Source organism: Sminthopsis crassicaudata, chromosome 1 (assembly GCF_048593235.1).
Source record: "Sminthopsis crassicaudata isolate SCR6 chromosome 1, ASM4859323v1, whole genome shotgun sequence".
Lineage (NCBI taxonomy): Eukaryota > Metazoa > Chordata > Mammalia > Dasyuromorphia > Dasyuridae > Sminthopsis > Sminthopsis crassicaudata.
The window spans coordinates 57,538,318-57,555,283 of NC_133617.1; the positions used below are offsets into that span (position 1 = coordinate 57,538,318).

At 47.0% G+C, this 16,966-nt stretch overlaps 1 protein-coding gene across 3 annotated transcripts in view; it reads left to right on the forward strand.

Annotated features, from left to right (window-relative positions):
• The window catches only part of MED16 (mediator complex subunit 16), a 128,928-nt gene that overhangs the window by 13,445 nt on the left and 98,517 nt on the right, over positions 1–16,966 (forward strand). For all 3 annotated transcript variants that reach the window (XM_074305361.1, XM_074305350.1, XM_074305368.1), the window contains 5 exons: positions 3,048–3,203; positions 6,642–6,853; positions 11,841–12,047; positions 14,085–14,295; positions 15,036–15,169. In XM_074305361.1, coding sequence (XP_074161462.1) covers positions 3,048–3,203; positions 6,642–6,853; positions 11,841–12,047; positions 14,085–14,295; positions 15,036–15,169 — 920 coding nt within the window. The remainder of the gene's footprint in view (positions 1–3,047; positions 3,204–6,641; positions 6,854–11,840; positions 12,048–14,084; positions 14,296–15,035; positions 15,170–16,966) is intronic.

Sequence of the window (16,966 nt, forward strand, 5' to 3'; positions counted from 1 at the left end):
TTTTTTTAAAGTTTATTTTTGATATATATTAGATTATGAATCATGTTGGGAGAGAAAAATCAGAATAAAGGGGTATAACTACAGGAGAGATAAAAAAAAAAAAAACAGAAAAAAGAAGTGAATATAGCATGTGTTGATTTCCATTCAGTCTCCTTAGTTCTTTTTCTGGATGCAGATGGTATTTTCTGTCCAAAGTCTATTGGGATTGCTTTGGATCACTGAAGCACTGAAAAGAACCAAGTTTTTCATAGTTGATCATCACATATTCTTGCTGTTATTGAGTACAATGTATTCCCGGTTCTACCTGTTTCACTTAGCATCAATGTAAATTTTTCCAGTCCTTTCTATAATCAGCTTGTTCATCATTTCTTACAGAACTATAATTTCCATTATTTTCATGTACCACAACTTGTTCAGCCATTTTCCAATTGATGGGCATCCACTTCTTTTCCAATTCCACAAAAAGAGCTGCAACAAACATTTCTGCACACGTGGATCCTTTTTCCTCCTTTATGATTTCTTTGGGATACAGACCTAGTAATGACACTGCTGGGTCAAAGGGTTTGTACAATTTGATAACCCTTTGGGCATAGTTACAAATCACTCTCCAGAACGGCTGGATCATTTCACAGCTCCATCAACAATGTATTCGTGTCCCATTGTTCCCACATCCCCTCCAACATTTATCATCATCTTTTCCTGTCATCTTAGCCAACCTGAGAGGTGTGAGGTGGTACCTCAGAGTTGCGTTAATTTGCATTTCTCTAATCATCAGTGATGTAGAGCATTTTTTCATATAACCATAAATGGCTTTAATTTCATCATCTGAAAATTGTCTGTTCATGCCCTTTGACCCTTTATCAATTGGGGAGTGACTTGTATTTTTATAAATTCTTTATATATTTTAGAAATGAGACCTTTATCAGAAATACTGGCTGTAAAATATTTTTCCCCAGCTTTATACTTCCCTTTTAAACTTGTTTTTGTTGGTTTTGTTTGCATAAAACCTTTTTAATTTAATCAAGAGTTATCCATTTTGACTTTCATAATGTTCTCTAGTTCTTTTTTGGTCATAAATTCCTCCCTTTTCCAAAGATCTGATAGGTCAATTATCCCTTGTTCTTCTAATTTGTTTATGACATCCTCCTTTATGCCTAAATCATGTATCCATTTTGACCTTATTTTGATATGGGGTGTGAGATGTAGGTCTATGCTGAGTTTTTGACATAATTTTCCGGTTTTCCCAGCAGTTTTTATCCAATAGTGAGTTCTTATTCCAGAAGTTGGGAGTTATCAAATACTGGATTGTTAATAGGCCTTGATTATTGTGTTGTGTGTATCTAATCTATTCCACTGATCCAGCACTCTGTTTCTTAGCCAGTGCCAAATGGTTTCGATTACTGCTACTTTATGATATAGTTTTAGATTTGGTACTGCTAAACCACCATCCTTTAATATTCTTGACCTTTTGTTCTTCCAGAAGAATTTTGTTACAATTTTTTCTAGTTCTATAAAGTAATGTTTTGGCAATTTGATTAGTATGGCACTGAACAAGTAGACCAATTTAGGCCTAGCCATGAACAATTGATATTTTTCCAATTATTTAGATGTGACTTTATTTGTGTGAGAAGTGTTTTGCAATTGTGTTTATGTAGTTCTTAGGTTTGTCTTGGCAAGTAGACCTTTGAGTATTTTATTTCGTCTACAGTAATTTTAAATGGAATTTCTCTTAGAAATACTTGTTTTCAATGTTATTATGAGATGAGATAATGTACCTAGTGCTAGGTGGCACAGTGAATAGAGCGCTGAGCCTGTAGACAAATGCTATCCTCACACATTTACTAGGTGGCCAAGTCACTCCATCTCTGCTTCTGTTGTCACATTTGTAAAATAGGGTTGGTGTGAAGATTAAATAAGTGAAGTGCTTAGCATAGTGCCTGGCACATAGTCGGTGATCTATAGATACTAGCTATTATTGTTATAGGAAACTTTTAAGTATTATAAAAATGTCAATTATTATCATTCTTATTATTTACTCAAATGTTCTTTCACTTTGCTTCCTTCCTTTGGTTTCTTCATTTCTTCAAACATATGTACTCTTCTTCCTTTCCTTTTTAAATTTATCTTCTTTTGATTAGGATGTCCTTTGAAAGCATTTCCCAGTTATTCTTCAGCCAAGTCTCAATATAAACTATAATATCAAATTTGTTTCATGAATGGTTCAACTGTTGTTGTTCAGTCATTTTCAGTCACTTCTGACTCTTTGTTTTATATTTGTGATATGACTCCAATATTACCTTTTGACATTCTGCCTCTGGGACATCCTCATTTAGCAGTCCCTTTCTCTGTTTCCCTGACCTGTCCACTTCACCTTGAAGTGATCTCTTCCTTCTCTATTCCCATCATATTGTGTACTCCTCTTACGTATTTATATTTGAACTTTGTTTAAGCACATGACTTAGTACCCTCCCCCGCTCCTTAATTGTAGTCTCCTGGAGGACAAGGTCTCTGTATTACTTTTCTGTCTCTCTCAGGGCCCTGGCTCTTGGTACTTTCCATTTAATGGGATTAAAACAGTCCTACATCCTTTTTCTTTCCTTTTCCCCTGCCCTTTTTCCTCCCACTTCCAAACCTTTGGTGTGTTTTTGAAAGCACAGATGTTGTAAACATTGAGTTAAAGAGGCTGCTTTCTGCTAGGTGGTAATGGATGTTCTGAGCTTTCTGAATGCCTGAAAGCTGGGCCCTTGTGACCCTCTCCAGAAGAGCTGGTGGGCTGGCTCCCCATAAGCCCTCTCTGCTTCCATCTCCATGGCACTCAGAGTCATTAAATGTGAAACAGAACAAGCTTTGCTTCCTTAATGACATTTCGAAGCTTCAGGATAATTCATCTGTTCTTATGTTCCCTTTTTAGAGTTGTTGACAGGAAAGAGCTGGGGATGGGAAAGGTCTCTTAGTTTCAATCACATTAAATAGCAAATAGCAAACATGACTCATGCCCCCCCTCAAGTGTTTTGTTTGTTTTCTTCTTTCTGATGCTAAATCTGAAGTCGGAGATAAACAACCGATGATCCTCAAGTGGCGGATTCTTTCAGCGACCAATGATCTGGACCGTGTGTCTGCCGTGGCCCTGCCCAAGCTGCCCATCTCCCTCACCAACACTGACCTGAAAGTGGCCAACGACACCAAATTCTGCCCTGGATTAGGTATGGCCTCCGCTGAGCTGCTGGTGATTTTATATTTGTGATAGAAATTACATATGATTTATACACATATACATACTCTCTCTCTCACTCTCTCACACCCTCATTCACACACTGATGTACACATTCACACATATGTACATACCCAGACATACACACCGGTGCAAACACTCACCCTCACACACTTACCCATATTATGCATTCACACACACTCAGACACATCCTAATTCATACACACACATAAAAATACACATACGTCCCCAGAGTGGTGCACAAGGGGCCACAGGGAGGGAGCATTGGGCATTTGGCAGGCATTCTTAACCTGAAGGTCATAATCTTTATAAGGTCCCTGGATGCATTTTAAGTGTCTGTGAATTTGGATGGGGGAGAAAACTTGACAGCTTTATAAATTTAGCATTTCTTTCCATTATTTCCAAAGGTTCTTCTGGGCAGGGGTCTGTAAATTTTACCAGCCTGCCAGAGAGGCCGAGAGCCTAAGTTACCAGGAAGCTGTTTTGGGCCTAGGTTAAGCAGAATTTCCTGTTTATGATAGCTGATCCTTAAATCACTCTTTTCAGGGAACAAAGCAGGTTACACTTAATTTGTGCTCTGTGAGGCAAGGAAAGCGTGTAGTATTATTCTACCCATTTCATAGAGGAGGAAAGTCTGTGTGGTTATGGGGCTTAGAAGGTCACAGGATTTAGAGTGTAAGGGCCTTCGAGTCCTAACTTCTCTTTTCTAGATGAGGAAATTGGAAGTCCAGAGAATGGAAATGGCTGACCCAAAGTCACACTCAGCTAAGCGCAGAGAAGGGGCCCTACCATGTCACCTTAGGGCCTGCTGCATCCAGAACCCTCCCTCCAAACAGATAGCATTCTGAGTGTGTGGGATGTGGCCACAAGAGAAAAGAGAAGGGTCTTTGGGAGACTCTAAGCCTGTACCTGGGGGTCTCTGGGCCATATGGAAGGGAGAGGAAGGGCCGGGCTGATCCATCACTGACTGTTGAGCCTTTTGTCACCAGCACCAGGGAGAGGGACCCAAACACACTCTGGCTTGGGTGATGTGGCTTTGCCATGCTATGCCTTTTCTTTGCTTTAATTTTTTGTTTTGTGGGAGACTGGAGGAAGGAAATGTTTGGCAATGAAGCTTACATAAATGCAAAAGGCAGCAGTAAGAGCAAAAGGAATAGGAAATGTGACTCTCAAGGGGTGATGGTTTCCCTGAATTTCAGTCCTGTAGGGTCACCTCCTTCAGACTGGGGTGCTCAGAGGTGTCGCAGTGTTGATAAGGTCATTCCGGACAATTGCTTTGTCATTGGTCCTAGAACAGACTCATGGCTACCCAACAGCTGCCCTCTAGGCCCTGGAGAAGATGCCTCACATATTCACACAGCTGGGCACCTGCAGATCAGGAAAAACCCAGATACTTCCTGTAGCTTTCTATCTCTGCCTTCCCAGAAGAGACCTCAAGCTATCCCCCTGGGCCCTTCCCCAGCCTGGGGCTGCTTGGGCTCCCAGTCTCTGCATCAGTCTTCACCAGGCCCGCTGGCCAGGCCAGGGGTTAGCCCAGCAGCGTCCACACTCTGTCAGCCGTCCTTCTCCTGGTTGGACACCTCCCTGAGAGGCACTTGGCAGCTGGGTCCGGCTTCCTTTGCCACTCAGGCTGTTCCTGTTCTTGGCTGATGCGGACTTCCCGGGACTGCCCTTAGTCTGTCCCCCCATAACTCCCCCTCCTCGGACGTGGGCCCTTGGGCTCCTCCGATCTCACTTCTCTCACTTCCCAGCAGGGGTGAAGTGTCCTGGGCTCCTGAGACTTTTTCCCTGTCATTGCCTCTCCCAGCCAAAGGATGGCGTGGGGATCTTTCTGATCCCCTCTGTGAATGCAGAGGACTCAGATTCAGCTACAGGAGCTCATTAGAAAGACCACTCTCCTCATTTCTCTGGTTCAGGGAGACCCAGGGAAGGGACATGATTGGCATAGAAAGTAAAAAAAAAAAAATCTACTAAGGCAGGGCAGGGTTATAGGATCTTGGGATTTTAGGGTGGTAGGACCTCTGAGATGGAGCTTGACCTCCTCAGGCCATACTGAGGGAGCACAGTGTGTGTGGGAGGAGGGGGGAATGGATTCAAATCCTGGCTCAGTCCTTTACTGCCCATCACAAAGTCAGCCTCTGCAGGTCTTAGTGTTCTCATCTTTAAAATGGGGATGGGGGGACCAGGGAAGAAGCTTGTACCAGGCACTCTCTAAGATCCTTTGGGTAGCTAAGTGGGGGCCTGGGACAGGCAAGAGGCAGCTGCCTCAGACAGGGCTGTCTGTGGGTGCCTTTGTGGGCACGGCACTCTCCCTGACGCGACATGGAGAGTCAGAAATTCTGCTGTCCTGAGTGTCCCCTGGCCGCCGCAGCTCCTCCAGGTTCAGGAAACTGCACTGGCTCACTCTTGTCCCGAGCAGAAAAAGAAACTCTCCACTTGGCATTTCACCCCCTTCTAGTTGGGCTCCACCCCCCTCCAGGACGCACTTGGGCCCCTTCTCCCCCCCCAGCCACGTTGGCCTGTTGGCCGTCTTCTGAACGCGGCATCCGTCTCTCGCCCTGGCTTCTGCCATTTTTCCGTCCGAATTTCTGAAATGGACGCCTTCCTCACTCTGCCAGCTTCGGGGCTCGCAGCGGTTCTGATCTCTCTCCACCTTCTGTGTGTTCCGGGCCCCTTTGGCTTTCTCACAGTTCTGTTCTTAAGTGAACAATACACGGGAGAAGTTATCACAGAAGTAAAATAACAAGCGTGGCCCCCAGGCTAGTAGGGCTCTCCCTCCCAGGTGGTCTCGTGTTCCATTTTCCAGGTAAATGTGATGTTTCTGTCTCTTTCCCTGCCTGTTGAGTGTGAGGTCAAAAGGCACAGAGTTAGAACTAGAGCTCCACAAAGCCTGAAGAAGAGGGGCTGGGACTGACCCTGGGGGGAGCCCTGAGGGAGCAGCAAGTCCATCAGTGAGCACCCACCCCCACTACAGGGGCTGCGTCTTCTCAGCTGGGAGCAGGCTGGGGGAGATGTCGGGGGGCCTGCTGGATGGTATCTGATGGATGAGGCTGGGCGGCTCTGGGGCCTTCCATGTGTCTGTGACCGCCTGTATGTGTGGTCATCAGGGCACTTGTCAGTCAGCATAGGAGAAGAACGGTTCTGGGAACTTGACTAAGGCCTTGTTTCTGTGGGGAGGAGGATGGAGCCTCACGTGCCTCCTGGTGCCCATGCAGTGCTGTGAGGACACTGCCCAAGAGCGGGCCTGGGTTCTGATCTCAGCTCGGCCACTAACCTGTGGGCTGGTCTCTGGCAAGTGACGGCTTCTCTCGGGCCGCGGTTTCCTTGTCTATAATCTGAAGTGCTTGGATCAGTTTCAGGGGCCTCCTGCTCCTCAGTCTGTGACCCTGTTTATTTCTCCTGCCCCCAGGCCTGGCCCTGGCCTTTCACGATGGTAGCGTCCACATCGTCCACCGCCTCTCCCTGCAGACGATGGCCATGTTCTATGGCTCCTCCACCCAGCGCCCGGTGGATGAACAGTCCATCAAAAGGCAGCGGACCGCCGGCCCCTCCATCCACTTCAAAGCTATGCAGCTCTCCTGGACCTCGCTGGCTCTTGTAGGCATCGATAACCACGGAAAGGTAATCGTCTCGTCCAGTGCTCCCAGCCTCCTCGGACCCTGCGCTCCCACAGATCCTTGTGAGATGGCTGTTGTAGATGCCCCGTAGGAGGGGGCTGCATGTTAGGCTGGGAGGGCCAGATCTGAGGGAAGGAAGGAAACGGCCTGCATGACATGCCTGCTTCGTGCCAGGCCCTGGACTGAAGGCTTTACACATGTGCGTCTGTTTGATGCTCACGCCAAACTTAGAAGGTAGGGACTATTACTCTTCCCAGTTTACAGGTGGGGAAACTAGGCAGCACAGACTTTCCCAGGGTCACACAGCTGGTAAGTGTCAGGCAAGATTTGAATTCAAGCTTTCCCGGCCTCAGCCTTCCCAGAAGCCAGGCTCTGCTCCCCTCTGCTTCCTGTTTTACAGAGGAAGAAGCCATAGGATAGACTCCCAGTTTTCTGACAAGTGCTAATGTACAACACCTCTTATTCCCTCCTTATTGGTTGGAGGGTGGGATGAAATCACTGACTTTCCTAGTCATAACGCGGGAGAATGGTTTCTGAGAATTGAATTTATTTAGGCATTTACCCACTTTCAGAGAAGAAGGATGAATAAAACGTAAATTAAAGCAACAGAACAATAAAATCCTAAACCAAAAAAAAAGGAAATAAGATGAAGTCAAAAGTCATGGTCATGGTTCTTATTGTCTAGTTCCTATACAGGTGGTACAAGTCTAGGGGTTAGGCAGATTCTAGTAGAAAGGAGGGGGAAATCCCCTGGACTCCAGTAGACAGGGTCAAGTAGGGAGGGAACCTTGTTTAAACCAGAACTTGAGCCAGATTGGCAGTGAGGCAAAGCATGGAGGCGTCAGGGCTGGCTCTCAGAACCAGGAGGTAACTTAGGAGGAGGAAGTCAGGGGCTGGCAGCTTGTCTGCCCCACCCTGAGCCTTTCAGAGTGGCTGCCCATCTTCCCTGGTGGAGGGGGCCTTTGTCTCTGGGCAGGCGGGGCTGGGCCTTTCAGGGCCTTTCCCGACTCCCATGGACCTCCAGCTCAGCTGCCCGCTCCACTTTTATCTTCTAAAAAGCAAAACTGTTCATTCTCTCTCTCCTTCTCTTTCTTTCTGAAGTGCATTGAATTCTTTTTATTTCATGTCTACAAAATAGAGACCTTACCTTGACCCAGCCTGTCTGGGCTTTTTTGGGGCTTCTGGTGACAGGTCTTCAACTTAACTGAGCTGCTATTCAGCCCAGCACTTTCCTCTCAGCCTTCTGCCTGGGCAATTTCTCTGTCTGGTCCCATTCTGAGCATTGCATTGAGATGGAGGGGCTTGTTATGTGCTGGGCTTACCAGGATCTAAGCACTGAAAGAACTTTCAGAGGCCTCTCCTATTCATCCCATAATCAAGAATCCCTCTTAAATGTCCCCAACAAGAGCTCCAGTGAAGGGGGAGTCCCCTGCCTCCTGGGACTCAAGCCACTCAACTTTGGGAAACCTCAGATCCTTTTACGAAGATGAAATCTGCCCTTCTGCAAACTCCTTTACTCCTACTTTTGTTGTCAGGACCTGAGCCAAAAAAGATGTGATTCTGTTTTCACATCTGAAGTCCTGGAGGTGGGTGAGGTAGATGTCTAATTCTAATCTGCATTATTCAGCAAATTCAGGAAATTGAGTGCCTGCTGTGTGTAGGGCTGAGAATACAAAGTCAGCAAGCATTTATTAAGTGTCTACTACATACCAGGTGCTATGTTAAGAGTTGGGGAAACAAAGAAAGGTAAGAGACAGGCCTGTCCTCAAGGACTTCACAGTCTAATTAGAGAGAGAACATGCAAACAATAGATACAAACAAGATATACGTAAACTGGGGGAAATCTCAGAGGATAGAAAGACAAAAATCGTAGCTCCTGATCTCAAGGAACTTGTGTTTTCCTGAGAAATAGGACATATATGTATGCGCTTAAGACTAACACAAAAAAGACAGAGTGACTAAGAGCCAGAGGGAGAGGGAAGTCTCCCCAGAGGAGGTTCTTTGGAGCAAGGTCATGAAGCTCTGGGGAGAGAAGTCATGACCACTGAAGGTCGAGTGTGACCTAGGAAATGGAGTCAGAAAGACCCGACGTGGGGTCCTCCATCTGTAAGCTGAGGCCAGTTACTTCACCTCTTTCAGCCTCAGTTTCCTCTTCTGAGGAATGGGGATAATAACAGCATCTACCTCCCAGTGTTGCCTTTGCAAACATTGAAGTACTGCCTAAATTCTATTGCTATTTTTAACAGCAGAGCTCATTTTGGGTGCAGTGTGATGTAAGAATGGCAGAGTTAGGTGGAACAAGGTTTTGGAGAACCTGAAGTGCTGCATTGAGGAATTTGTTTATTTGTCTGGTGGTAGTGGAGGTCCATGGGAAATTGTCGAGCAGGGGAGTGAGATGGGAACGGTCTCTGCCTCGAAAGTCATGTGAAAGACAAAACTGAAGAGGAAAGGGAGCCCCAAACATCGCCATTTACTTTATCTTCCTATGCTGTGTTTACTGGTTACCATCCGTGTTCGTCCTCACCATCCTGCACATGCTACAGCTTGTCCACAAAATCTGCCTGAGTAGCAGGAAGTTTGGGCTTCCCTTTCACACTTTGGACTCATGAAGAGCTTACAGTCCACCTGATCCCCTGATGCCTTTCCACAGGAACTGTCACGTATGGCTACCTCTCCCCTAGCCTTTGTGAAATAGGTTTTCTTTTCTTCAACCCCTTGCTCTTTCTAGTCTAATCTGCAGCTCCATGCACATCACTGACTTACAAAGTTGACAGGTCATGACTGAGGAGGATTCTCTGAGCCCTTGAACTAGAGACTTCTTTCAAGTCTACATCATGAAACTTTGTCGAACATTTCTCTGAAATCCAGGTGTGTCCCTGCTGTAGCCCTCCCTGACCTAGCGTACCGAAACAGGAACCGTCTCTGGTCTGGCACGCCCTCCTCCTTGATGAAGCCCAGAGCTTTCCTCCTGAGTGCTGATAAGCCTCCCCTTAGACCTGTGCCCTCAGAGCTGGCTGGTAGTGGGCTCCCGTTTCTGAAAATAGTGACATCTTTGCCATCTTTCGGTCCTGTGCCACCTTTCCCATTCTTGAAGGCTTTTATAAGCTCCCCGGCGGAATCCCATCAGTCACACGTGGCCATTTCTGGCCAGCCCTGTAGCTTTCTGACCATCTCAAAAAACAGGGATAAAGTTGTCATCTCCTTATTACCTGGGGGTCTTACTCCCTGCTAACCACTTTTTTGTCACCTTCCCTAAGAGCATTCTTGGGAGAAGAAAAAGAATGGCAGCTGTTTGCATGCAGTGCTTTAAGATTTGCAAAGCAGGTTTCAAATAGGATCCTGTTTGATGCTCATTACAGTTCTGGGAGGAAAGGAAGGTGTTATGATTATTATTCCCATTTTCACAGTAGGGGAGAAAACTGAGGCAGAGAGAAGCGAAGCGACTTGCGCAGGTGACACAACTAGTAAAGAGCAGAGGCTGCCTTTGAAGCCAGGTCCTTCCAGTGTCTCTGCCCTGAGCCGCCAGCTCTAGGGCAGATGTTCAGTTAGGCTGCCCGCTGTCGTCCATTATCCTCTCATCTGCCAGAATGGAGCTCTCTTCCCTTTTTGGACGCTTCCTTGTCCTCCCCCCCCCCCCCAACCATTCTTCACTGGCCTCAGCCTGATTCCTCAGGACCCTCCTTCTGTGAACTTCATCTTTACTTCCCCTGAATTTGTCAGGAAATTAATTCATTGCACTTTGATAGTGGTCTCTTTGGGAAGATTCCCCCCTTTGCCAATTTCCTCCTTAGAGTCATTTCTGTTCCAGTTTCCTCCTTCCTGGAATATCCTGGCATTTTTCCTTGCTCACAAATTTTGTTGTTCCCTGCCCTTTGGGGTATTACTCCTCTGGGCCTCCCCAAGGACATTTAGACCAGTGTCTGAAGATGCTAGGTCTTGTAGATCATGGACCTCTCCCAGGGCTCCTCCACTTCTCTCAGTGGCTCTAGCATTTAGAGGCTGGTGGGCAGCCGCTTTGTGGGAGGGCCCTGAGAACCTCTCTTCCCATATTCTCCTTCAGATTTGTCCTGCTAAGCCTGGAAACTGCCCTTTAGTATCCGGATGACCACCCATCTGTCCCCTCTCCCCAGGGGCCTCGGTTACTTCATTTGTAAAAGTAGGAGCTGGACTGGCCCATGAAGTCCCTTGTATTCCTAAGTCTGTGGTCCTCTGTTCCCGATCCCTGATGGGTCAGTGTCATCCCTTGCCCACTGTTTGTACCTCATTGCCTTGCCATGGCCCAATCCTCTCCAGAGGCTTGTGCTTCCCTTTGGGTTTGTCAGCTGGCTCATCAGTGGTTTGCCATCTGGGCCACCCTAACAGATGGCCTCAGGGATCCTTCCACCACAGACTTTGTAGCTCTATCTTTACCAGGTTGTTCCCCAGGCAGGTTTTTAGGTCATCCTTTTCATCCCAGACTGGGTGGACTGAGTTTCTGCTCTTCCCATTGGGTCGCTTTGGGCAGCACCAGAGAGATCACCGTCTCCCCTCTGGTAATCATGAACGTCTGCTCAATCTTCCCAACGGTGCAGACGTGGCTGAAGCGTGGCCGTTTTAAACATTCTGCTCTGGTCTCCAGCAAGTGCTTCAAGTGGGCTTAGTTCTGGGAAGACAAAGAAAGACAAATGAGGCTCACAGTCCAGTGGGGATAGCATTGTGCAGACAGCTAGACACAAATAAGACACACGCAGCATTTCTTGTAGCACCTAAAACTGCAGAATATTTGGTTCAGAACAGCTTGGGAGGTATGTTAGTGTGGGTCACATGCTACCTATATTATGGGTGAAGAAAGTGAAGTTTATAGAGATTAACCCAGGGCTGGTGAGCTCAGGCCCAGGATTAGGTCAGGCCTTGTGACATTTCCGAGGCAGGTGCAGGTCCCAGATGATACTGCACAAGAAGCAGGGGGACGATTGAAGGTTCTAATGGAGGGTTTTGTCTTCTCCCATTAGCTGAGTATGCTCCGCATCTCACCCTCCATGGGCCATGCCCTGGACATGAACATGTCCCTGCGCCATCTGCTCTTCTTGCTGGAATATTGCATGGTGACTGGCTATGACTGGTGGGACATCCTGCTGCACGTGCAGCCCAACATGGTGCAGAATCTGGTGGAAAAGCTCCATGAAGAGTACATGCGTCAGAATGCAGCGCTGCAGCAGGTGAGCGGGTCTGCCTGGAGAGGCAAGATGGGCCAGGAGCCGCAGGGCCTGGCCCCACGTCCTGGCCTAGAGAGGCAGGGTGGGCCAGGAGTCACAGGGCCTGGGTCTGCAGAGCTCCAGGCTCAGATGTGGTCTGAGAGCTGCAGGGCTTGGCTGGCCAGCTCCTAGGGTGAGACATTTGCCATGTTTCTGACTCTTAGGCACCGGGCAATAGGGATCCAGATTCCTCAAGACCTAGAACACTTTGCTGATCATCCATCTCACCTCCTGGCTTTGGGTTTGGGGGATGGTGGTAGAATCCTGACCTGGAGGCTAGAGTCCAGATTTATTCACTAAGATTACAGTATGGAAAAGCAAAGCATTGACTCCCTCAGCCACACCTGGGGCCTGGGGTCTCACCAATGTGCATGGGGTACTTAGTCTGTAAAATGAACTGTTTCAGGGTTAGTTATTCTGTCAGATCGTTTTATCTTGGTTCTTCCATTAAATAGTCAAATGACTGGGGATCAAAATGTCTAGCTTCTTGGGGCCTTGGCTTTCTCCTCCATGAAACAAGGCTTATTCACCACCTCTTTTGTATCCAGGGCTCTTTGACAGCCAGGCAAAGCCTATGACCCCCTGAATCTCAGAATCAAGGGGCGGGGTTGTCTTGTTTTTGAGGCAATTGGGATTAAGGGATTTGCCCAAGGTCGAATGTCTGAGGCTGGATTTGAACTCAGCTCCTCTTGATTCCAGGACTGGTGCTCTATCCACTGTGCCACCTTGCTGCCTCAGAATCATGGTAGTTTTTTTTTTTTTTTAAATACATAAGCTGAAGTGCATAGATTTACAAAAGAAAACCAATTCTATTGAATTAAACCTGTCATTTTTTCCTCCATCCAAGCTCATAGATCCTTGAAATCTCTCTGATCTGGATGACTAAGTTTCTTTCCAGCTCATTCTCATTCATTATCCGTTCTCTGTAGGTTCATGGAAAGGTAAGGCTATTCACTACTTTAGTGTAGGGGGTGCCCGACCATTTTATTGACATGCCCGTGACAGTGGTTTTGGGGCGCTTCTCTGTGGATCTGGTTTTTCTAGAAGTACATTGTGACAGTGTGACTCAGTCTGGACATCACTGGTATGGTTCATTCAAGAAGTAAGGAACCCAGAGATTAGCTTTCCTGGACAAATTCTTCTTATGGGAGTGTTGTAAACATTTCATAGAATTCTAGAGCTAAAAGGGATCCTGGTCATTTTCTAAATGGAGACTTAATGCTCCATCTAATTGGGATATTGTCAGGAATTCCCATCTTGAGTTTCTCTGAAGTCCTTCAAAGAAGGGATTTAATTTCACAGAAGAAGAAGCTGAGCGTCAGAAAGGGAAATACACTTGAGTTGGTGAGGCAGAGCAGGGGCTTGAGTCCAGATCTTCTAATTGGATTGACTCTTCCCGTTGTTCCCTCCTGAGGAGGAGAAGCTCCCGAGTCAAGCCCCACCACTGATGGGCTCAGCATTTGCTCTGTGCTGTACATGGTGCTTATTCTAGGGTACAAAGCAGGGAGATAGAGAAATGAGTAAGACACAACTCCTGCCCTCATCATGCTTGCAGTCTAATAGAGAAGATAAGTCACGTCTGCAATCTTATACAATTTAGACTGTGGGAATTCTAAGTGGCTTTGCAAGCAGATGAGGGAGATACCTATGGCAGGGGATGCTGGGAGGATGCATTTGAGCCTTGACCATCACTATTGCATTCTCTACAGAGCCATTGTTTAGGGCCTGGCATTGGGGAAGTATCTGCGAGAGAGCAAGTTGTCAGAAGCTCATAGCTGGACTTCCTTCTTAATCCTAGAGAAAAGCAGGTTTAATAGGAGTGCATCAGGCTCAGTGAGTCTTTGACCATTCTGCCCTCCTGCCTCAGCCTGGATTGTTGAGGGATTGGGGAGGGGCAACACCTCAGAGTCAGGAGCCAGCCCTGCTTCTGGCCCTGCCACCGGCTCCCTTAGATCTTCTCAGTCTCCTGCTCCAACATTCTCAGTGTGCATCTCATGGCAGGTGCTGTCCACTCGGATTGTGGCCATGAAGGCTTCCCTCTGTAAGCTCTCCTCCTGCACCGTGGCCCGGGTCTGTGATTACCATGCCAAGCTCTTCCTGATCGCCATCAGCTCCACCCTGAAGTCACTGCTCCGGCCTCACTTCCTGAACACTCCAGACAAGAGTCCTGGGGACCGGCTGACTGAAATCTGCAGCAAGATCACCGATGTCGGTGGGTGGGGCTTAAGCCTTGGACTCTTTCTCACCTCTGCTCCTCCCCAAGAGAACTGTCCTTAAAGTGAGTTCACTGTCATTGCCCTGGCAGGGGATGCCCACTTTGGTTCCAGTTCTGTACCCTCGTACAAAGGGCTGCACTGTGGTATCGCTAGGGCCATTCTCGAGTAGGAACAATGCGTTTCCTTTTCTCACCTACTTCTGAATTTGTTTTCCAGAATACTTGGGCTGGCTCCTGGCTCCACCACAGTGTATTGGGCTGCTTGTATTCCCCTACCCCCTCCAGCTCTAACCCAGATTGGTTTGTCATCCTAGACAATTTGCTGCCCCCCAGAGTAGGTTCACGTCGCACTGCCTCTTATTGATGAGCATGTAGCCTGCCTCAGCCCCTCCTTCCTCCAGGTCAGAGAGGAGTTAGGTAGGCAATTTTCCAGATGCAGTCAGGATGTCTTCAGGGGAGACCACGTGCATCGTGGCCCGTTTGGGAAAATGGTCGTACTCTCAGCACACTGCAGGGGAAAGGTTGGGGGAGCGGATGCTTGCTCTGTTTACCTGCTGTAGCCATCGCAAGTAAGGAACATTTGGAAGACCGGCCCCACAGAGACAGCCATGCTGTGAGCAGAGGCGTGGCCTCTGGAGGACTTGGTGGCTCTGGCCCTCCCCATTCTGTGCTCTCAGGGCCTTCCTGATCTGACCTTTCATGATCTAGCATCCCACAATCACACCTTTTGATTCTAGATATCGACAAGGTGATGATCAACCTGAAAACTGAAGAGTTTGTGTTGGAGATGACCACCCTGCAGTCCTTGCAACAGCTAATCCAGTGGGTGGGAGACTTCGTGCTCTACCTTTTGGCCAGCCTGCCCAACCAGGTGAGGGCGTACCTGTGTCTCTGTCCTCGGCCAAAGTGGGCGGGGGTGAGCAGGCCGGCCTGGCCCGGTGTCTCCTCTCATTCTCCTTATCTTTAATGCTTTTACTAGCACAATGGCCTAGGACAATTTAAATTGACTGCTTCAGTGCTTTATGATTATAAAGTCTCTTCATTTCTACTTTCTTCAAGAAATTTTTTTCCTAGTTAACAAGGGTTTATTTTTTCTCTTTCCTATCTTCACTCCCCCAATTGAAAAAAGAAAAACAAAAACAAAACCCTTATCATTAATATGAATAATCAAGTTAAACAAACTTCCACTTGGTTGTATCCAAAAGAAAAAAGTTTTGTCCTTCACTTTGAGATTGTCACCTCTGTCAGGAGATGAGTATCACACGACATTATCTGTCCTCTGTCTTGCAGTCAGGGTTGGTTAATGTGCAGATGAGAGTTCTTAAGTCTTTCAGACTCACTTATCTTTACTGTTATTGCCATCGTATGGTTCTGCTCACTTTACTGTGCATCAGTTTCCTAGGGCTTCCCAGGTTTCCCTGCCATCAGCTCTTTGGTATTTCTTATGGTACAATAGTATCCCACCACATTTACATTCCATATCTTGTCCAGCTGTTTCCCACTTGATGGGGAGCTGTCCCTGCCTTAGCTCATAGTTCCTTGCCATTATAAAAAGAATAGCTCTAAATATTTTGATGTGTGTGTGGATCCTTCCCCTTCTTCTTTGATCTCTTTTAGGGCTTAAGCCTAATAATGCTTCATTTATAGTTAGTTGATCTTCCTCCTTATAGCCTTATGGTCTTCATTTTCCAGATGATGGTAACAATAGTAGCTTAAGTGGCTCCAGGATCAAATACAAGATGTCTTTGTTTGACATTTAAAACCATTCTCAGTCTAATTCCAAGCTTCTTGTGCAGACTTACTGTGCACACCACTTTCCTTTTCTTGTTCTGTCTTCCAGCCAGACTGGCCTATTGGCTGTCCCTCTCTCTAATGCTATTGCACAGACTATCTGTTCCCTTCCTCCCCAAGTTCTCCACCCCTCATCTTCATCTCTTAGAATTCCTGGTTCTCTTCATGGCTCTTTTCAAGTGCCCCTTCCAACAGGATGCCTATCACTGCAACCATTAGAGTTCCTATCCCTCACAATTACTTTGTATTTTCTTATCTATGTATAACGTTGTCTTTCCCCAGTAGAATGGAAGTTCCTTGAGGACTGGCACTCTTGGTGTTTGATCTTTGTATCTCTAACACCGAGTACTGTGCCCAGCATGTTTTGTAAAAGATTAGGATATTGGATCCTACTCATCTCTTCTCCCCCAGTCTTGGGTCACACTATGGCCAGCTTTCTTTTCTTTATCCCAAATTCCGAGGTGGAGTGATCATCTAGAGTTGCTCCATGTGATTGAGAATTGAGCTTAGTAACATCTCCCTTATCTTTAAGACCAGCCGGGAGCTAAGAACAAAAACAAACTACTCTCCTTCTGGCCGAGAGTGCCCCACTCCACCAGATCCATCATAACTGTGATGTTATGGCTCCATCCCTGCATAATTCCTCACTGATTTCTCCCTTTTCTCCAGCGGATTTCAGTGCCATATAAGAATGGGAAGAAGGCAGAACAGACTAATTCCCAAGTGTCTCCCTTCTGCCCTCCCCACATCTTAGCTGTTTGACTCCTCAAATGAGATGTGAGCGTCCCCAGGGATACTCAGGAATACTCCTGGATACGCAGTGTTTCCACTCATTGCCTCTTAGCTATCCTTTGTGTCCTCATCCAGACGTCTGAGA